Here is a 22947-nt window from a genome sequence, read left to right as displayed (position 1 = left end):
TTATTTTGTTTGTTTTTTTTACGATTTATCCCGTCCAAGATTTTTTTTATGACTATTACTAGAGAATTTGTCGTAGTTGACGAACCATACGCATTTGGTGGACTTATCAACTAATTAATGAATGCCACATACTGGGTAATTTTATCTTTCTTGGCATTTTTTTTATTCCATTCAAAGATCTAACGATAGTAAATTTTGCCATACTGAATATCTAATAATATAATAATCTTATCTTATATATAAAATTCTCGTGTCACAATGTTAGTCTGCATACTCCTCCGAAACGGGTGGACCGATTCTCATGAAATTTTCTGTGCATATCGGGTAAGTCTGAGAATCGGCCAACATCTATTTTTCATATGTACCACGGGCGAAGCCGGGGCGGACCGCTAGTATAAATATAATATCTTTTAGCTTAGCACACAAAAAAAATCAAGCTTCTACCGCAATAATTGACGTCACCATGAGTAAAAATCTCATCGTACTCGGCGATAGGTGAAAAATAGAAAAAATTCATAACTCCGAAACTACGAAAAATCGCATAACATACATGGGGGTGATTCGGATAGCCCTCTAGGTCATCTACCTCCTGGCTTCAGTATATCCATACTTCTTGGGACACCCTGTATTATAATTAAACTAGCTTACCGCCCGCGGCTTCGCCCGCTTTGTCTAAAACCTAATAAATTATATACTAAAACCTTCCTCTTGAATCACTCTATCTATTACAAAAAACCGCATCAAAATCCGTTGCGTAGTTTTAAGGGTGCTATAACAGTTTTTTAACAAAAACCGCTATTTTACGGTACAATTTTAACTCAAAGCACTTACACGTGAGAACAAAGTAATATCTTAATTTAAAGATAATATATTCAGTTCTACGATCATCTTATAAAAATTGTACGACGTCATACAAAATTGTCACTGAAATACGATTTTCCCAGCACAATGATCGCATAAAATGCAAAAAAATGGGGTCTAAACCGGTACACTTTTAAGAAAATTAAAAGCCTAATCTATCTTCTTACCTATAAATTATTGAGGGCTATATAGTCCTTTATAGATTAAGATAATTTTTTTGTATCTAAATCAAAATTGTATTTCAATAATTAGCTAAATTAAAAATACTTGTCGATTTCTTCATACATTTTGCTCTCGCGGGTCGTCAGACCGCGCTCAGAAGCGCTCTTGGAAGGACGGGTGTATCGCTCCTCGTCCCAAAAATAAAAACGAATTAGAAAAAGATTATTGTGCGTATACTGTCGTTTTCGTGATTTGAAATATTTGATACTTTATAAGAGTAAACTGTATAAGTTTCATATTCCAGTTATTTGTAATTTAAAATTATGTTTTAAAAATTATGTTGACTGAGATCCTCTTTTTTTATGGGTTGTTGAACGGATTGGTGGGGTAAAGCAATTTGACAAAACTTAAATCCAAAATGGCGCCGACGAAAATTTGCCATCTTTTCGTCATGGGTGTCATTTTCATGGTTTTTGGGGTAGCTATTAACCAATATGAGGTCAAAAATAAAATCCAAGATGGCGCCGACGAAAATTTTACATCTTTTCATCATGGGTGTCATTTTCATGGTTTTTGGGGTAGCTATTAACTAATATGAGGTCAAAACTAAAATCCAAGATGGCGCCGACGAAAATTTTACATCTTTTCGTCATGGGTGTCATTTTCATGGTTTTTGGGGTAGCTATTAGCCAATATGAGGTCAAAAATAAAATCCAAGATGGCGCCGACGAAAATTTTACATCTTTCCGTGATGGGTGTCATTTTCATGGTTTTTGGGGTGGATATTACGCAATATGAGGTCAGAACTAAATTCCAAGATGGCGCCGGTGAAAATTTGACATCTTTTCGTCATGGGTGTCATTTTCATGGTTTTTGGGGTAGCTATTAACTAATATGAGGTCAAAACTAAAATCCAAGATGGCGCCGACGAAAATTTTACATCTTTTCGTCATGGGTGTCATTTTCATGGTTTTTGGGGTAGCTATTAACCAATATGAGGTCAAAAATAAAATCCAAGATGGCGCCGACGAAAATTTTACATCTTTCCGTGATGGGTGTCATTTTCATGATTTTTGGGGTGGATATTACGCAATATGAGGTCAGAACTAAAATCCAAGATGGCGCCGGTGAAAATTTGACATCTTTTCGTCATGGGTGTCATTTTCATGGTTTTTGGGGTAGCTATTAACCAATATGAGGTCAAAAATAAAATCCAAGATGGCGCCGACGAAAATTTTACATCTTTTCGTCATGGGTGTCATTTTCATGGTTTTTGGGGTAGCTATTAACCAATATGAGGTCAAAAATAAAATCCAAGATGGCGCCGACGAAAATCTGTTATTTTATTTTAGTTTACTTCTTTATTATTAAGAAAATTACACCTATGACGAAAAGATGTCAAATTTTCGTCGGCGCCATCTTGGATTTTGGTTTTAACCTCGTATTCGTTAATAGCTACCCCAAAAACCATGAAAATGACACCCATCACGAAAAAAGTCAAATTTTCGTCGGCGCCATCTTGGATTTTGGTTTTAACCTCATATTCGTTAATAGCTACCCCAAAAACCATGAAAATGACACCCATCACGAAAAAAGTCAAATTTTCGTCGGCGCCATCTTGGATTTTAGTTTTGACCTCATATTTGTTAAGAGCTACTCTAAAACCTTGAAAATGACACCCATGACGAAAAGATGTAAAATTTTCGTCGGCGCCATCTTGGATTTTAGTTTTGACCTCATATTGGTTAATAGCTACCCCAAAAACTACCCACACTTGCAAATGTGTTTGCTACGTAGGAAAAGTTCAGATTTAAGAGTATCCTAGGTAATGTGTTATGTGACGAATACCTATAATTTATTTCATTCCGACTATTTTTCGGAATAACATACATTTACTAAGAATTGTATACAATGCCGGATTTAATACAGTGCCGGTAACATCATATGTATGATAATAATTCTACATTTCTTAAAAAGCTTTGATATTGTATACAATTCATAGATTATTATTCAATGAAATAATGATGTAAAATAGTCACACTCTTTTAAGTTGTTTGAATATACTAACATACTTATTAGGATCGTACCTACTAATAAAAGTAACAAAATGAATTTTTAAAGTTCCTAGTAATCTTATTTATTTATTTATTTATTCATACTTTATTGCTCTGACAAAGCTTAACTGGGAACTTAATCTAATTATAAATTAAATCAAATGGCGGTCTTATCGCTAAATAGCGATTTCTTCCAGACAACCAGACGTACGAAAGGAAGTTAGTTTGAGGACAGGAATAGGGCAGAGCATAAATATAATAAGTAAGAATATATTAATATGTAACTATAAGATTATCGAGAAATACAATATATATTCACAATAGTAGGTATAGGAAGGAATAATTAAGGCCATAAAAATATGTTAATAAATATATAAAGCGATAAAGATATAATACAAAATAGATTATTAAATACGACAAGAAGAATGATAATTATCGCGTACCATTATTTTAAATTTATGTAATGACTGTGCCTTTTTTATTGGTTCTGGTAATGCGTTCCACAGTTTAATAGCCTGAACAGTGAAGGAAGTATCGTAGAAACAAGTAAAGTGTGGTGGCATTCGTAAACGATACATTTCAGTGGAGCGAACAGGTTCTCCATTGTTACCCCTGAAGACAAATTTTTCTTTTAGGTATTTCGGCATCTTTGGGTTGAACATTACCTGATAGAGGAGATGCAGCACATGAGCATTCCGGCGAAATCGGATCGGTAGCCATTTGAGTTTAGACCGGAACTCAGATACATGGTCATATTTCCGTAGACCAAATATGAATCGTATACAGAGATTTTGTAGACGTTCGAGTTTATTTATTTGGTCTACGGAAAGATTGACATAACTCACATCGGCGTAGTCAAGTATGGGCAAAAGGAGGGATTGAGCTAACAGGATTTTGGTTGGAAGAGGAAGGAAATTTTGTAGGCGTCGCAAAGACGCCACAGTTGCATACATTTTCTTGCTAACCTCCTTGATATGATGCCTCCAAGATAAAGTATTGTCGAAGTACACACCAAGATTCTTAACAGTTTCGCTATAAGGGATCAACGTGCCGTCAACAACAATAGGAGGGAGATTCACCCAATTCACCCTTGCAATTAAAGAAGGACTGCCAATGATTATAGCTTGAGTCTTTAAAGGATTTACTTGCAAACCATAAGCCGAACTCCATGAAACTATGCTTTGCAAATCCTTATTGGTTAGATTGATAGCCTGGTGTAAATCGTCAAGGGTTGATTGGGTATAGATTTGGAGATCGTCGGCATACATGTGGTAGTCGCATGTTAAGTTGTTCGAAATGGAGTTGATGAATATGGAAAACAATAATGGAGATAGGACCCCGCCTTGCGGAACACCAGCGCTGACTTCACACCATGATGATACAACCTCATCTATTCGTATACGCTGACGCCGCCCATGTAAGTAACTGGAGAACCAGTCGATTACCGGAGGCGATAAGTTAAGAGAACGTAATAGACTCAGGAGTACATCATAATCTACTGTATTAAACGCGTTGCTAAAATCTAGTAATGTTAAGACTGTAAGCTTTTTATTATCCATTCCGAAACGAATATCGTCTGTGATCTTGACAAGTGCAGTGGTCGTACTATGACCCGATCGGAAACCAGATTGGAGAGGATTAAGAAGATTGTGCATGTTTAGGAATCTGTGGAGTTGTTCATACACTAATCTTTCGAGGATTTTTGAGAGGAATGGCAGGATTGATATAGGACGATAATCAGAAAAGGAAGAAGGATTGATTTTCTTTGGCAAAGGTATAAGGTAGGAATCTTTCCAACACTTAGGAAATGTACTAGAGGACAGTGAATAGTTAAGGATGTGGGTTATAATGGAAATAATGAGATCTAGGATGGGTAGAATCATTTTACGACCAATGCAGTCACAACCGACAGAATTCGACGAAATGGATAATATAGCACGTCTGACTTCGCAATCTGTAAAATGCTTAAAGATAAAAGCTGGGAAAGCCGGCGCTGGGATTAATGACACCGATTTTAATGTCATTTGCTTATTGATATTGTTATAGGTAAAATGGGAGTTCGAAAAATGCTGATTCAGTAGTTCAAGATTTATATTTGAAGTAGTTGATCCATTGCGTTGCTTACCGATTCCTAAAGTTTTTAAAAATTTCCATATTACATCAGGATCTCCACTCTCTACGGAAGCATGGAAATACCGTCTTTGTGCGTCTCTACAACAAGTATTACAACGATTTCTAATCTTGTGATATTTTTCACGGCTCGCATCAGACTTCGCCCGCTTAAATCTTGCTTTGGCTCGAGCTTTGGCTTTTAGTAAACTTTTCAAATCTTCCGTTAACCACGGTGCCGGTAAATGTTTTAATTTTATCCTCCTGTAAGGTGCATGCTTGTCGTAAAGAATAGTCAAGCTGGTATTAAAATACATAACTTTTTCATCTAGGGATGTGGATGCTAGGAGAGGAGACCAGTCAATAATGCGGGCATCGTTCTGCAGTGCATCATTGTCTATGCCGTTGAAATTGCGTCGCAGGATAGTTTTAGGCTTATCTTTAGGAGGGCGGATATTAAAGGAAAGATACAGGAGATCGTGATGGGAAAACGCGTCAGCAGGGAGTTGTCCGTGCTTATTCACGAGATCGGGAGAGGATGTAATGATAAGGTCGAGGAGGGATGGAGCACAGTTTGGGAGGTGATGAGTGGAATTGAGTGGAAGGAGGTTAAGGTTATGCGAGTCGACTAAAGACACAAGTTTCTTTGAACGACTATCATTCTTAAGGAGGCATGTGTTAAAGTCGCCCATGAGAATACAATTATCATATAAGGGGATATATTTATGGAAAGTTACGTCTAAGGAGGAAAAATAATCAATGGTTAAGGAGGGGCTATAGAAAACGCCTAGGAGTAATTTAGAGTGGGACAGGGTAATTTCAAGGATAAGGTGCTCTGCAGCATCGGTAGGAGGGGGTTGGGGCGATTGGCTTAGAACAGAAAAGGGAATGTGGGATCGTAGATAGATCGCAACGCCACCACCAGTTTTACCGATACGGTCGTTGCGAATGAGTTCGAAGCCCGGGAGGGAGTAAGAGGAGGAGGATAGGCAAGGTTTGAACCAGGATTCGGAGACTAGGATGGCGTGGATATTACTTGACTCGAACGATGTGAGCATGTCGGAGTAGTGAGCCGGAATGCTTTGAGCATTGATATGTACAGCGTTAAAAGTTTTTAAGGTAACCGGAAATACATTCGAGAGAGCGTCATTCAGAGAAACAAAACTTGTGCTATAAAAACTACATTCACTGCTGGAGACCTCACTATCGAACGACTCAAAATGGTAATTGGAAGTGTCAGTAGCTACAGACATCATGCAAACTATTGTAAATATAAAATGTGAATATATAGACTATATTAAACTGAATAAATACTTAATACTGTATATAATACTAAATACGCAAATTAAATGCTATAATATTTATATAAATATGTATGTAAATACATTTTGTTAGTTTGTACTGACCAGCATCTGAAAGAAATATTAATTGTAAACATTTGCAAAAAGACTTGTATTTACATCGAAAAATATGAATGACAGCTGAAGACAAAAAAAATAATAAAAACTTGACATATTTGACGTTTAAAGATAAACAATAATAAAAATAGTTTGAGGTGAAATTAATATTTATCTACCAACAGCTTTTCTAAAAAGATAAATATATGTAATATAATAAAGTGAAAGTAAATTATTTATAACTTATTGGAGATAATTACATAAAAAGTTGGGTACATCTAAATATAAATTATTACAATCAGATTTTAAAACTGTTGGATATGACATATAAATTAATTGTGACTAATAATATTATTATGATTGATAATATAAGAAGGAAGATATAAAACAAACAAGATTACTTTCTTTGAGCACGCCGTGTACGAAGATTTGGAGCTACAGTATCCTTATTGCTATCTTGTGGTGCGACTCGAGCAGGACATGGTGCAGCAGAGTCAGAAGCAGGAACCGGGATAGTTTCAAGTTCAACTTGTGATGAAATTTTGTAGCGCTTCCCTTGGCTGCTAATAAAAATGAGTCCATCCTTTGTCCAACAATTAGAGATACCAAACCGCTGACGGGCTGCCATAAAAGTGTCATGCCTTGGTTTAGTCAGAAATTCGGATATAGTTATACCAGAACCTTTAAGGTTGGTTTTTGAGAACCAAACCCGGTTTCTATCTTCGAGAACCCTGAACTTTATAAGAACCGGTCTGGGTTTATTGTTCATTGTGCGGCCAATTCTGTGACACTCACTTAGATCTTTAGAGATATCACCGATGTCCCCATGTTCAGAGAGTGCTTTAGTTATTATGTTAGCAGTGTTCTCCTTCTGAGTCTCTGGAACCCCATGCACAAGAAGAATTTTTCGCCTGCTTCTCATCTCCTGCTTGTCATAGAGCTTTGAAAGCATATCAACTTGTGATTGCAGACATTGGAGTGAGGTCATCACAAGGCCTCTGAACATAAAAAACTCAGATGAGAGATTTGTGTTGGGACTTCCAGTATTTTGTGGGGATTTGTCTAATTGCCGCTGAAAGTCATCCATTCTGTCTTTAAACATCTGGGACATTTGTGCTACAGAGTTTTTAATGCCATCCATGTTACAGGTTATTTGAAATAGTTCCAAGAAGTGTTTTGTTATAAAGGATATTATTTATACTGGTAAGTACAAACTTTTAAATGTGCATTACACAAGTATTATTGTAAAATATAGAAATAAATACTTATTTAAAGTTTGGTCTCTTCTCAAAAACGTGTGCTCTTTTTAAGCATCTACCCTCGAAAAATCTTCTGGAATCAATTTCAATAAAAATACATAATATCAAAAATTAAAAATAATATCAAGTATGAAGATGGTCTATAAAATGGAATGCGCTATGTTTACGTGAGCGTGATATTGCCGCGAACAAAGTTACGTCGTTAGATACCTAAATTTGAGTAACGCAGATTTGTGACAGCGTCCTTAAAGATTTAAGCATACATAGGGACAGAGAAAGCGACTGTTTTATGTGGTTTTATACTATGTAGTTAGTGATAAACGCTTAAATACTAGTATAATTATGTATTGGAGAAACATGATATTTTTAAAAAAATAATAATAACTATAACTAAACGCTGATTTTATTATAACTTTCGTGTGACTTTTTATATTATAATTATTGAAAATTGTTCAAGTAAAAAACCTACTTAAAAGGTTGATTGTATTTATAAGAAAATTACTTGCGCAAAACCATATATTCTTTCATTTTTAGACAATTTTTCTAATCATCTTAAAAAGTGTTCCATTTGCGAAGTGCACCAGTTGAGCATGGTGTACAAGTTGAGAAGTGCACCAAATGCGTCAAACCCTTTTTAAATAATAGATTATTTTATGAAAGCTTTTAGTAGTCTTGTAATATGTCCATACGCTGATATTCCGACTGAAAAACATTTTGTGCCAAAAAAGTTTTTTTGGCAAAAAACTACTATTTAAGTTAAGTACCTTTATGTAAATAAATCGCCTCTTGAGTATAGGTATAAGAAAAAAAATGTCATGTTTTTCAATGCAATTTTTATTTCAACAATTATGCTGTCAACATTAATACTTACAGTGTGTGTATCAAAATAATTATTAAATATTTTTCATTGTTACAGTAGGTATCTATAGTACAAGAATGAATACAATCTCTCTTCCAAGTACCCCGGTTGTGATTTTTCTTAATAAAATATAAATAATCAAAAAAATGGCAGGTTTTTGGCGCCAATTATGTGATTACAGATAATCGTAAATTTTTAACAATTCAATATCTCTCTGTGATCTCACGTCACTTTTTTTTCTAAGTACATAATAATAGTTTTAAAAGGGGTGATTTTAGTCCGTAGATAATAAAAAATTCTAGGGCTTCTAAAGATAAGGAAATGCGTCGTTTAGGTTATCGTCGGAATATCTTATAGAAGTAGATTTAGTTGTTAGATAGAAAATAAATACTTAGATATTAGAGAGAGAGATATTATGTAGGTAAATAAATTGAAATCTTATGTGATCCCAAATAAATTATTAAATAAGTACAATACTTGTTTTATTTAGAACTTACGTACCTACTTAAGCCTAGTATTTATGTCCCGGTGAAATAGGTATCCTACATATTATATTATTTACTAGTGATCCAGCCTGATTTCGCTCGCTGTAAATTAATTATTTTTTTATTTGTCAATCAGAGATAAATTACATAGGAAAACTCAAACTCAAACATTCAATTATTTAATTATCTTTCTTATACTTAATAGCACTTTTGAATCGTCAAGAAACTCCATAGTTGCTCTTTTAGAATCATGTATATATAGATTACAATTAAATTTTACATAGCGCGACAACCCTCCATGGATTTTCATCTTCCATAATATTATATTGCTTAGCGCTGTAATACTTAATAGGCTCTCTGAAATACCTAATAAGTACATTTTTTTTTTATATCCAATAGTGAGTTTTTGAAACTGATCGAGTTCCTGCGATTAGCATGTTCAAACAAAGTTAGTAAGCATAGATTTGTGTTTAATATTATGAATTATTTGTTTCCCTTAATTTATAATTAATTCAGATATCTCAAGTAACTTACAAGCTGTATTTTTTTAATGTAAGAGGAAGCAACAGAGTAGACGCATCACTGTATAAAATTCAAATTACCATTATCCTCAATAATAAAGTGTGATTGTTTAAAAATTTGTTTGTTTTCATAATCGCAACGCAGCTATTAAAAAAACAACGCAGTAAAACATTTCATTCCTATGCGAAGATTCATTATGAATCACTCTGAAATTTATAAATTCCGATAGATGGCGCTATATTAAAAAATGTGATATGTTTGAAAATTACTGTAAATTTTCTTTGACATGAGAAAACCGCGCTCGGAAGGCCAGTCATAAATACATATTTGTATTCTATTTGTTCTAAACAGGCCGTTTTAAGTTGCTGTACACGAGGATAGAGGTATTAGTTTTACCAGCATTTTCAAAATTTATCTCAGCAGCAAATGACACTAGGCATTTCGAATATCATTATAACTAGAAAACACTATGATTTTAGAAGCAGCTAATACACAAATGACGTCCTTTTTGATTTAATTTGTTTCTTTTAGTCTACATATGAGCGATCGCGATTCTGGTATCGATATAATATGTTGTATTAGTTTAATTAAAGCTTCTTCTCCATCTTGATATTCATCCCACTGCAACTGTTATAAAAAAAACCTAGAACTGAGTATTTTTAAATGTTATTTGGCTGTTTTTATTTCTATTCTTCTGTTATTTAATAACAATGTGTTAACGTAGATTCTTATTAGAGAGAATCTCTGCATTAAGCATGGAGTGCATCAAGGTTCATCTATATGTATAAATAATGTAATTTCATTTTAATAAAACTGCAAAAACCTAGAATCCATAATAATATATAAAAGTAGTCCCATGTCCCCTAGTGGGGTAAGGGGCAGATGCATTGTACGTACATCTGTTTCACTGATCGATTTATTTAAGGGACAAGTCTTCTGTATCCTGCCAGACAGACATTTTTTTCCATCTCCACCGGGAATCGAACCCAGGACCTCTCGGTTCTACGCTCACGCTTTAACCACTGTACCGAGGAGGCGGTTGTATATGTACAGGTGTCCATATTTTACAAGTCGGTTTAAAAGGTATCACAAATAAAACAACAAATTAAGAAAAAGATTTATTCAACATAATTTCATAAAAATACTTTCAATTTATATACAATACTATTTTTACAAAAACCTTTGTCTTACACAAGAATAAATTTGCCATGCGCATTAGCGACTTGAAGGAAAACACAAAAGAACAGAAACGGCTATTCTAATCCTAAAAAATATCAATACGATATGTGTGTCTAAGTCGACAAAATAAAAAGTACCTATTTATTTAAATGAAATAAGGTTTTTTTTTCTAGTGGAAGTAGTTTACTTGAAGCTCGGAGGTAGGACAGGCTTAGATCAAAAAGTCGAAACTAAAAATCTATTAAATAAACAATATTTATTTTTCTATTTTTCCAAACATTATCCACACCACCACTGCTCGGAATAATCAAGAAATTACAATATAGGTAATATTACGCATAAATCATATATACTAGCGCAGAGGCGGCTCGTGACAAAATTTTATGGGTGTTCACTTAAAATAAAACACTGAAAATACATGGTGTAAAGCAGTACATTTATCAAAAAAATTACTTATAAAGGAAATACCTACATACGTCTTTCTTTTTGGTGTGCAAAAATATCTATAACTTAAAGCGACAAGACATTCGTAAATATCTGTTGTTGCTTTCATCACAACCACACAACCACGGTTTTTTTTACATATTGTTCAGATTTAAACACACGCGTATATGTTTTCGTTTTTGTCGTACATTTTTGCGTAAGATCAAGTTCAGGCCGTGGCGGTCCCTTAGCTTTACATTCAAGCCGAATTTGTAACGTTTTATCACACTTTTTAATGAACGCCACATTATAATTATTGTTCATTTTAACACTCACAAGTAATACTGATAAGTACAGGCTATTTCAACACGTATTTTATAATTTTAATTAGAAAATTGCATGAATCGCGCGCGTGCATTGAAGTTGACTCGAGAGTCGAGTGTTTGTTTATATTATAGACGTAGCAACTGGCAACGTCGCAATCGCTGTCCTGCCGGGCGGTAAAAACGAACCGGCAACGTTTGCGGGTGCGGCGCTCCGAATTTTGCTACTTTTCCATAGAAAATATTTTGTTTCACGCGCAGGGCTCTGGCAAAACCCTCTCTTTCACTCCTATTGGATTTCGTATTAGGAAATGTACTAAATCTTTTTTCATTGGAGCGCAATCGTGAGCGCACCGCTTCGCGCGTTACATAATACAGTAGGTATTATACAGGTGTATGGGATGATGGAATGATGGATATATTCATTGGTATTTTTTAAAGACAGACTATTTTACAGTAGTTTTAAAGATTACGATTGATTTAAAATAGTAATAATTAATGTTAATAATTAAATTAAGGAGTATGATTTTATTATAATTATTTATGGGAGTTCACTGCACCAGCGCTCCTTAGGGCGAGCCGCCTCTGTACTAGCGGTCCGCCCCGGCTTCGCTCGTACATGTTTACGTTTTAATCCCCATAAGAACCATCCTTGTACTTCATGGAATATTATAAAAAAATAATAAACGAATTCGGTTCAGCCGTTCTCGAGTTATGCGCTTACCGACATATTTTGCGATTAATTTTTAAAGATGCCTTGAAGAAACAGACATCTTTAAAAATATTAAAAACACAATAAAAACAAAATATATTTGCTGAAAAATAAGTAGGAAAAAGAGAAGAATATGTGAAGAACCTTATTATGAAAATTTAATAAGACTTATTAATATTGCTGTTTGTTGGTGAAATAAGTGAAATGTGCTGAATTCATTTTGATAAAAATTTTCGACATAATAAAGAAAACTATACAAATTATATAGGTATTATTTTTAGCTCTTCTATATAGCAAAATAATTCAGTTCGTTCGAGCATCACACAAAAAATACTCCCCCCATTGCGAAACAAAATATAATTCTTAAAACATAAATAAATTTATACAGTGGACTTGCCACACCACACAAGACATAAAAATTAAATAAAAATAGAGGGTGTGATCCGAGCACACGTGTCAGAAGTGAAACTTCTTTGGCAAGATTCAAAATCGTCGCCTTACTCCGTTTCGTGACGGTATTGCCATGACGCGACCTTGAAATTTTACTCTGAACGCGCCTAAAGAAGTTTCACTTCAACAAATATTCATATAGAAATATTATGCCGTCTCTTAAATAGAATTTCTCATATAGGCGCGTTTGGATTATACAAGCGCCTAGTCCGTTTTTGTCGGTCAGTTTTGTCGGCTACCTTCGATCTCGTCTCTCGGTCAGTCGGTCTATTCAAAATGACACTCTCTACAGAACTAGAAGAGTCCTCTTCAAACTTGAGTCTATTAAAACTTCGACTCTTATGTGTCATTAATGTGCTCGAACTTTCCGGACTTTTCCTCTTTTGTAGAACTGGGTCTTTTATAAAATCACTGCTTTCGTCACTTATTTGTATTTCGTATTCTATACGCGGTTTCTTAGCTTGTCGGTCACTTTGTCGGTCAGTGTCGGTGCTATGTTTTCTTGCTTTTCGACTTTTATTAACGTGGTTTTCTTTGATTTTTGGTATTTCTTCGCTGATAGAACTTTGCGTTTCTCTGCCTATATCTTTAGTGTGTCGGTCAGTATCAGAACTACTTATGCTTATACTTCGTTTCGTTTGTGCTCTCTTTGCTTGTCGGTCAATTTGCCGGTCAGTTTGTCGGTCATTACTTTCATCATCTGAAGATTCTCTGGCCCTATTTTTATTAAGTTTTTCTTTATCATCGTTCTGAAACCGTGTCGGTCTTATACTTGGTTGGTTCTTAGTTTTAATTTTCAATTTTTGGTTGTTGTTTTTTTGGTTCTCTTTCGTACTACTTTCTCTTATGGAACTATTTGATTTTTCTTTATGTTTCTCAGATCTAACTTGCGAGGTATCTTGTACTGGTTTTTCTGGGTTTTTAGCTGGAGCACTATGTCTGCTCGATTTTCGACTAGCAGTAGGTCTATCTTTGGATATATCAGTTTTACGTTTCTCATCAACTCTAGTCGATTGACTACGTGTTACCGATCTTTCATTTTCAGATGAACTATCTCTTATCTTACGCGAATCGCGTTTTTGACGTTTAACTTTTGTGTTTTCACTAATTTCGTGTTCATTGTCACCACTTTCATTTTCATTGAGCGCTTTTTTGTCAATTTTACTCAGCTTCAAAAACTGTCCGTTCACTGAGCGCCGTAATTTCTTCCAAACACTCTCACTTGCTTTATTGACAATGTTTTCATCTTGTAAATTAGTATTTTGATCTTTGTCTTTGTGTTTACGAGAATTCTTGTCTTTTTTAGTTTCTTTAATTTGTGAAGTAGAGCTAGTAGATTGACTTTTAATGTATTTTTGAATATTATTATCTGTCAAAAGGTTGTTTATAATTTGCTTTCGAAGTGAATTTCTGACACTATCTGCTTCACTATCTTTAATCATAATATTGGTCTCTTTCTTATCTTTTTTGCTTTCATTAGACCTTTTTTTACGATTAGATCTATCTTTATCTTTTTTATAATTAGAATCTTCATTATCTTTAGATCTATCTCTATTTAGAGTTTTATCTTTTTTATGTTCATTAGTTATATTACGACTTGGTCTGTCTTCCTTATTTTCTGGTCTAGAATTAGATTTAGCTAATTCTTCATCACTGCTAGACTTACTAAGGCGTCTACTACTACGTCTTATGTCTCTAGCATGTCGACTATGCCTAACTACATGACGGCTCTTTTTGAACACATCACTTTCAGAATCGTAATCGTCGATTGTAGTTCTTTGTTTATTCTTTCGTTTTTCGGTGTGTCGGTCAGTTAGGTCGGACTGTCGGTCAGTTTTGTCGGACTGCCGGTCAGTTTTGTCGGACTGCCGGTCAACCTTGTCAGTTCGTCTGTAATTTTTTTCAGTCTGTCCGCCAATTTTTTCGGAATGTCGGTCACTTTTATCCGTACGTCGGTCAGTTTTGTCTCCCTGTCGGTCAATTTTATCGGTCTTTTCTTGTTGATTATGATGATTTAATTTTGCGTTAATTTTGCCGTCATGATTTGTAGTTTTTGTCTGTTTGTCTGATTCAGTCGAATTAGGTGTGGAGCGATGGCGCATCGCGAATCGTCTAGTTATTTCCGAGTAGGTCGGCAGTTTGTTCCCGGGCGGGGAAATAATCGTGTTCGATCGAAGAGGTCTAGGTGTTGAAGGTTCTTCTGAAAAAAATAATAGATTTTTGTAATGAGCACTCAATCAACTATTCTAACTTCTTTTTTTGAGTATGCAAAACAATTTTACTGTACCAAAACATATAATTGATTTCGCATAGCATTACCTAAGACTGATCTGGGAAAAAATAATTTCATATGTTAAACTCAAACTTGTAGTTCATAAGTCAAATTTCATCTTACAACCTGTGCCTTCATAAAATCTATAATTCATTAATAAAAAAGAGCGTGTCGAGCACACGTATCAGAAGCGAAACTTCTTTGGCAAGATTCGAAGATACCAAGTCGCCATGTAACGTGACGGTATCGCCTTGAATTTTACTCTCAACGCGCCTAATGAAGTTTCATGTCAAAAACAACCATCCTGATAAAAGCCTATTTAAATTTCTCAACCTACCCTCACTTTGTGGCTTTTCCTTCGGCTTCGCGGTCCAAGCGCTGAGAACTCGAGACGTTTTGAAAATTGAATTATTTCGTGAATCTTTACGCCCTTTTATTTCCCCTGTAAGTGAATTATATTGAATTTATATTTAAAATGAACAATTTAAAATTTTTGCAGAAAAGGAAAATAATATATTCTTCTACAATAAAGGACAAGTTTCATTTTTAGCAAAAAAATTAAAATATATCAAAATTTTTCGACAATTATTCAACGAAGTTAACCATAAATGATGTGGGAGTCGATATTTTTTTTCATTCCTTAAAATTGTTAAAGTATACCTACAGAAGATGTAGGTAAAACAAATTCAATTTTTTGAAGTGAAAACTTCTTTAGCGGCGTTGAATACTTTTTCTGTAATGGGTATAAAATCTTAAACTCGCGTCAGGACACGTGACCTGATCGAAAAAGCGTAAGACGGATACCATTCCAAAATATCAAACATGCTCAACGTTAATAATCAAGTTTTCACTTCTGCCGGCACTCCCCCAGTGCAACCCGTCTTTTTTTTTAATTTCACGTTTACCCTATCACTCCCCTTATCATTACCATAATCATACCACAGGCTTTTTTATGCATAACTAGCAAACCGGGCGAACTCCGTTTCGCCACCAGAGACACCTTTTCTTTGCTATAAACCTCACGGAGCCCGAGACCTTTCCAACGAATGCAAAACCGTGGAAATCGGTTCGTGCGTTCTGGAGTTATAGCGTCAGGAAGGAAAAGCCGACTTATTTTTATGTATAGTAGATTTAATAATGTTTGTTAACTCCCCTTACAATATTTTTACAGGAATAAATCAGTAAAAAAAGACGGGTTGCACTCCGGGAGTGCCGGCAGAAGTGAAAACTTGATTATTAACGTTGAGCATGTTTGATATTTTGGAATGGTATCCGTTTTACGCTTTTTCGATCAGGTCACGTGTCCTGACGCGAGTTTAAGATTTTATACCCATTACAGAAAAAGTGCTCAACGCCGCTAAATAAGTTTTCACTTCAAAAAATCATTACTACAAGAAAAATGCTTTTTAACAAAATAATACCTAAAAAATACATTACTATAAAAAAGCCAACTCACCAGCAGAAGCCGCAGCTCGTAGACTGGACACTATAGCCGGTGAAATGGCCATCGAGCCGAGGGACGGTAGAATGTATCGAAGGTATCGATTGCGCAGGGAATGCCAGGATCTGACTGGAATTATGTATAAAAAAATGTTTATTAAATGCATTACATATTTACAGTTTTATAGAAGTAGTAGTGAAATTATAAATGGGATATTAATTGTAGTTCTCTGAGTTTAGAACTAATTTGTAATAAATCAAATATATATTCATAATATGTTAAATGTTGAATTTGATATTTTTGGTTTAATGGTATTCAAATGCTTTATAAATATAAATTTTTAAAGAATAGAAAAAATTCGATCACTCAGCGGGACTCGAACCCGCATCCTTTCGCGCCATTCCGGAGCGGATGCCTGACCAACTCAGCCATCACACAAATATTTGCCCCGGGTGGGAATCGAACCCACAACCAGTGGCTTGGAAGGCAGGGTCACTACCAACCAAGCCAACCGGTCAGTCTTTCAGTTAAAAACACACATATAAATAACGCTCATCAACTCACAATGCCCAGTATTCTGATGATGTACAGGCTGCATGATCTGCCAGATCCTGTTCCCGTTCACCAAGTTCGCTTTCTCGTTCTTTACTATCCACGTGACTATGGCATCGTCTTCGAGTCTTGAATATTCGCGAATTTTTGGACTACATAAAAAATATATTTATTTAAAACCATTACGTTTGTATACATAATCTATACTAATATTATAAAGCTGAAGAGTTTGTTTGTTTGTTTGTTTGAACGCGCTAATCTCGGGCTACGACCAACAGAAGCGGAGCCACGGGGTGAAACCGCGGGGAGCAGCTAGTGATAGATATGGGTTAGGGCGACTCAAGCAGTTGAGACCGACGGCTTGAAGCCGCAACTGAACTATAGATATTCATTCACTGCCATACACGGACTGCTCGAGCAGTCGCGACTGCTTCAAGCCGTCAACTGCGCGGTTTGTAGCGACAGCTCGAGGAGTCAACGACCGACCGCTCGAGCAGTCCGGGTACGTCGTTCAGCCGTTAACTGCTCGAGCTGCTCGTGTACGGCCGCTCTAAATGTTGAACGTTTTATACACATTTGGCTTAACCTAGGTGAATTACAATCTCTAAGATTACAATGGATTACTTATAGCACCCACACTAGGCAAGTCTGTATCGTAGGCACTGATATGATTATATAAAAACAAAATTGGATATCCTTGGTTTAATCAACGCTTGTATCAACACATACAAAAGGATAATTGTTTGAATAATTAGCTTATAAGGCAAATGTTGATATGTGAATGAAGTCCCGTGTCCCCAAGTGGAGATAGGGGCAGATGCATTATACATCTGTTTCACTGATCGATTTTCTTTAGGGACAAGTAGGTGATCAGCCTTCTGTGGCCTGCCCACAGACATGTATATTTTAGTAGACAACGCAAGTACCGCGATCTGTATGAAAACCAAGCGTGTCATATTTTTTGTACTGACCTTGACGCGTTATGACGTCACGAGCGCTTTTTAGTGATGATAATTTCATTTTACGCTAAATCGATTAGGACGCCACTCGCGCGGCGATTCTAGTATCTTCCTATCCCATCGAAGTAAATCGAAAGAAATCAGATCAAACGGTTCTAAGAGGTAGACAGATCTATGTCTAAGAGGTAGTTAAATAAATGAATCGTAATCGATTACTAAATCGATTCAAGACAGAAAAATGATAATTACCATAGACAGAGGAAAGATAAAATAAAATTATAAACCTTTTAATATTCTAACAAGTAAACTAATGTGTTTTAGCTTTTTCTTACATATGCCCATTGAGTTACCATGTACTACGTACTAGAGAGGCCATCGAAAGAAAGTAATGAAACTGTCAATCAATCAATCTTTATGTCCCGTTGCATCGATCCATTTTTCTTTTATGTTCGGGTTACTTGGAAAACTGAAAAAACAAACATAGTCTAAGCAATAAGGAGTTTTCTTAAAAAACTCCCAAGATGACACTTTAACTAATGGCGTCCATGTCATAATATTTATTTTTAGTACCTTTGTATTAAAATACTTAAAAGTTCTAGGTCAAGTCCTATTAAATGACAAAAAAAATCTATGCCTTTTTTTCTGAAAAATTGCTACTTCAAATTATCATTTTTCTGTTCGATTATAAAATCGATTAGAATCGAGAACTGTTGCATCAAATGAACATCACTAACCACAAAATTGGACAGAAAAAATGAGAACAGAAAAATGAGAAGACGCTATTCATTGCTTGTTATCATACGACGCGATCTTTACCGTGCCAAGTAAAAGCCGCAATGTATTGCGAATCATTTCGTATGATTTGGTATCCGTGTTTGTCACGATCGTTTTCCACAGATATTCTTTATTTGATTTTAAAATAAATAGTGCATATTCTGATTAGAAAATTACTTACCGGTGGAAGGAAACATCTCTGCTAACTCGGCCACTCACAGTTGTGGAGTTTCTACAGTTTATAACAGCGCAATTCGGCATTTTACTTTATTCAGCTTCACGTCTTTCCTTGGCGAACTGCAAGCGCGGACTGAGTGTAGGCCAGCGTCAAGTAAGTTTCATAAACTTAGTTTGGACACGGGAAGTACATACACTCGCTTAGTCTATCTTGATACATGTCTGTGGTCCTGCCAGACCGAGACCTTTTTTTATTCGTCTCCACCGGGAATCGAACCCAGGACCCCTCAGTTCTGCGCTCTCGCGTCAACCACTGTACCAAGGAGGTGGTCATCTTATTTCAGAGATGTAGTTAAAATCGTAATAAATATAATGAAGTATTATTATATGCTTACCTCTTGCCACTCAATTTCTTAACAACTTTCTTCCTCACTTTCGAACTACCCTCACTATCTTTATTAACACTATTCAACACTTCTTTCACTTTCGAACTACCCTCACTATCTTTATTTACACTATTCAACACTTCTTTCACTTTCGAACTACCCTCACTATCTTTAACACTATTCAACACTTCCTTCACTTTCCCAACACTAGCACTATCTTTTTCACTATCATTGACAACTATCTTGTCATTTACACTATCCTCCTGTTTATTCATATTTTCTTTATTCTCAGTTCGTCTTCTTTTGCTATGTATATGCTTAACGGGTTCGTTAACAGACCGTAAGCCGAGTACTTGCTCAAAATGTATCTTCTTTATTTTGCTGTTCGCGTCCACAATACGTTGTATTCGTCTATCGCGTTCCACATTGACTAAAGGGTTGATTTTGTAGAACACTTGCCGTTTGTAATCGTCATTTTCGTCATATAATAACAGATCGACGTTGAAGATATTATGTGGATCGTTTAGAACAAAGTTACGGTACAATTCTATATCCGTTTCGTCTATTAATAATTCTTTGCAGACATTCTGCTTTGCTTGTGTATTTTGACTTAACCCTTTGGATGTTGTTGGACTATTAATAATAATTTCTTGCGGTTTGTCTATATGCATGTTCTGTGAAGGGGCTTGTGTAGCGATCTCGATCGTTGGATTGCATTGTACCGCTATAGAGTGTGTCATCGGTTTGAGCAGTTTGTTGAAGTTTGCGTCAATTTCGCAGCTGAAAATGAATTTTTTTTATTTTTTTTACTGTACACTTTATTGTGCATGATAAAGTGAAACTTCTTTATCGGGGTTGGAAAAATTTTTTGTGTAAAATTTTTTCGTTACGCGTGACATTTTTCCGTTACGCGCCATCTTTTTCTTATCCCTACCACGCGTGATTCGACGTATTTCTGTAAAGTTGTATATTATAGTAAATTATTTTTTGAAAAATATGGTCATAAAGGAGTTTCACTTCTTATGTGTGTACACTAGTAGACACACACATTTTTATTTGGAACTTTATCATACCATTTAGCACTCTTATGCATACAGCAGTGGCAGGCCTCTGATATTTTCTTGGAGTCCTCATCCTTTGTTGTTTTGAGGTCTTCATTTCTGAAATATAACAAAAATATCGATAATTGAATCAATAGTTAAATTGTTTACTGAATCTATACTAATATTATAAAGCTGAAGAGTTTGTTTGTTTCACCGCGCTAATCTCAGGAACTACTGGTCCAATTTGAAAAATTCTTTCGGTTAGATAGCCCATTTATCCAGGAAGGCTATTGGCTATATAATATCTAAGACCAACAGGAGCGGAGCCACGCAGGTGAAATAGTGAAGCCCAGCTAGTTAATAAATAAAAAGTGGCCACTTATTCCTTCTAAGAAGCATTTCCTTTTCAACTAAAATTGGCAATCTGTTCGCAGAGGCCTTACGTCTTATGCCATATAAGCAATAAGTGCAGTCCCATGTCCCCTAGTGGGGTAAGGGGCAGATGCATTATACATCTGTTTCACTGATCGATTTTCTTTAGGGACAAGTACGTGATCAGCCTTCTGTGTCCTACCAGACAGAGACATGTTTTTTCTTCGTCTCCACGGTCAGTGAACCGGCACCTTTGTGAACTTTCACATAGAATAAACAAATAGTTATAAACATGCTTTAATCAGATAAACTCATGAATTACAGTAGGCGCTTGCTAATCCGGCACCGGCAATTTTTCCTCTATGCCGGATTGTCGGAAATGCCGGATTATCGAATTAGTATAGGAAATAAGACTTCATATTTAAAATGGTAATTTGAATTTATTATAAAAAAAATTACATAAATTAATTAAAATATTAATTAATTCTGTATTAAAATTACATATTAGGTTCATCATTTGTGACGTTTTCAACCGCGGAAGAGGAAGATGACGCTTTGACCAAATAGCGAGAGAAAGAAACTACTCGAACACCGCCGGCCGCGCCGCTCAGTAGTCCGGCGTTCAGCTATGTAAAATGCCGGATTATAGAGCGGGCTGTCTGAGTCCCGAAGTGCCGGACTACTGAGCGTGCCGGATTGGCGAGCACCGGATTATCGAGCGCCTACTGTAATTGTATTGGCACCAATCCTTGATAAGTGTACAAAGTTTGAATTAGATCCATTAAAAGTGGGTCAAAATAGAGTTTAAAGAAGGAAAACTTGCAAGTGAAAGTTTAAGGGTGGTAAGAAAGAATATGAGGAGAGAACGTTTTTAGCTTTGTTTCAAAGTAGCAAAGTGTTGAAAAAACGGCTTCATATTTCCTGCTAACTTTTAGTATGTAAACTGTAAATTGTTTATAAAGCACTATTTATGCTATTTCTTTTCATACTATTTGATTCAAACAATGACTTGCTTTTAATTTGCTTAATCGGCATATATGCATTGTAAAAGAGAAATACTATGTTATAAATTACTAAAACTTTTTTACACAATTATATGAGGAAGAAGAAATATTTCAATTAAACGAAAGTAAGGATTCCACACTGATATTAGTACTTATACGGAACACACAAAATCTTATTGAAAAAAACTCACCTAATTTGAGGCAACGGTAAACCAACTTTGACCGAACTAGGCTTCCCAGCAGCTAACCGATTGAGTCCACGAACCACTGCTTTACGATTAGCCACGCACAATTTACCGCGTTTCAAGTAAACAAAACGAGCCCCAGCCCAGCCAGAGACGCGACCGGTATCGTCCAGTTCCCGCCATCTGCCGCCGCCATAAATAAAAAACTTTGCCTTTGACATTTCACGTAACAATCGATATAGAATATCGTTACAATTAAAGTATTTTAAGTTTTATCTACATGACGCTGAAATTATGGACTTTTTGAAATAAATTTTAATTCAAAAATCTTGTTTTGATATGGGTTTAGTTGACGCGTACATGTCACAGATTAAGTATTAGTTTTTTTTTTTTTTTTTTTTTTTTCTGTTATGGCAAGAAGATATAACTATTTGCCAGTGTCAAGTATGTTAAGTATTAGTTACTACTACATGTAAAATGCGATTAGCGTTGTCATTGTGACTTTGACAGCTGACAAATATTATTATTTATTCTACAGATTAAATAAAACATAGCCTGCGCGAAAGATAACAGAGTAAGGATTTTGAGAAATTTGAAATAGAAATAGAAAGCGTTAAAACTACTAATTATAGAAATAAATCGGCGTTTAATTTAAAAAATATCTATAAAAACTACAATACGACAATGACACGATTATAATTATAGGTATAGGTAATTGTAATATAATAATTATGCACTAACTTGTTTTCAAATTTGAACTTTTACAATAATTCCTCAATGAACAAAACACTGGATGACTGGACCAATTTGAGAGTTGTTTTAAAATTAACTAGGTTAGATACTCACTTGAGCAAAAGGAAGGGCTTAAAACAGGGAGGGTATACTAGGGGTAACTATAATATTATGGCATATTGAAAAATAAGAAACACTAATTATTTGTAACGGACAGTAATATGTGTTCTGTGGTAACGGACGTGACGTCGCCTG

At 35.3% G+C, this 22947-nt stretch overlaps 1 protein-coding gene across 1 annotated transcript; it reads right to left on the bottom strand.

The window, feature by feature from the left end:
* Window positions 1-12620: 12620 nt before the first annotated feature.
* Window positions 12621-22318, bottom strand: LOC149896357 (uncharacterized). The gene is made up of 7 exons (XM_090118196.1): window positions 21967-22318; window positions 20430-20516; window positions 19366-20136; window positions 17073-17212; window positions 16524-16637; window positions 15405-15509; window positions 12621-14995 (listed from the first exon to the last, which is right to left on the bottom strand). Exons 1-7 carry the CDS (start codon window positions 22179-22181, stop codon window positions 12969-12971), a joined length of 3459 nt encoding a protein of 1152 aa, XP_089974322.1. The 5' UTR covers window positions 22182-22318; the 3' UTR covers window positions 12621-12968.
* Between the last annotated feature and the right edge of the window lie 629 nt (window positions 22319-22947).

This window comes from Colias eurytheme, chromosome 29 (assembly GCF_061535395.1).
Source record: "Colias eurytheme isolate Ceu_HAF_F1 chromosome 29, ilColEury1 Martin Lab GWU primary, whole genome shotgun sequence".
NCBI classification, from domain to species: Eukaryota; Metazoa; Arthropoda; class Insecta; order Lepidoptera; family Pieridae; genus Colias; species Colias eurytheme.
The sequence above is the reverse complement of the archived record's forward strand: the minus strand, read 5'-3'. Positions and strand labels throughout refer to the sequence as shown.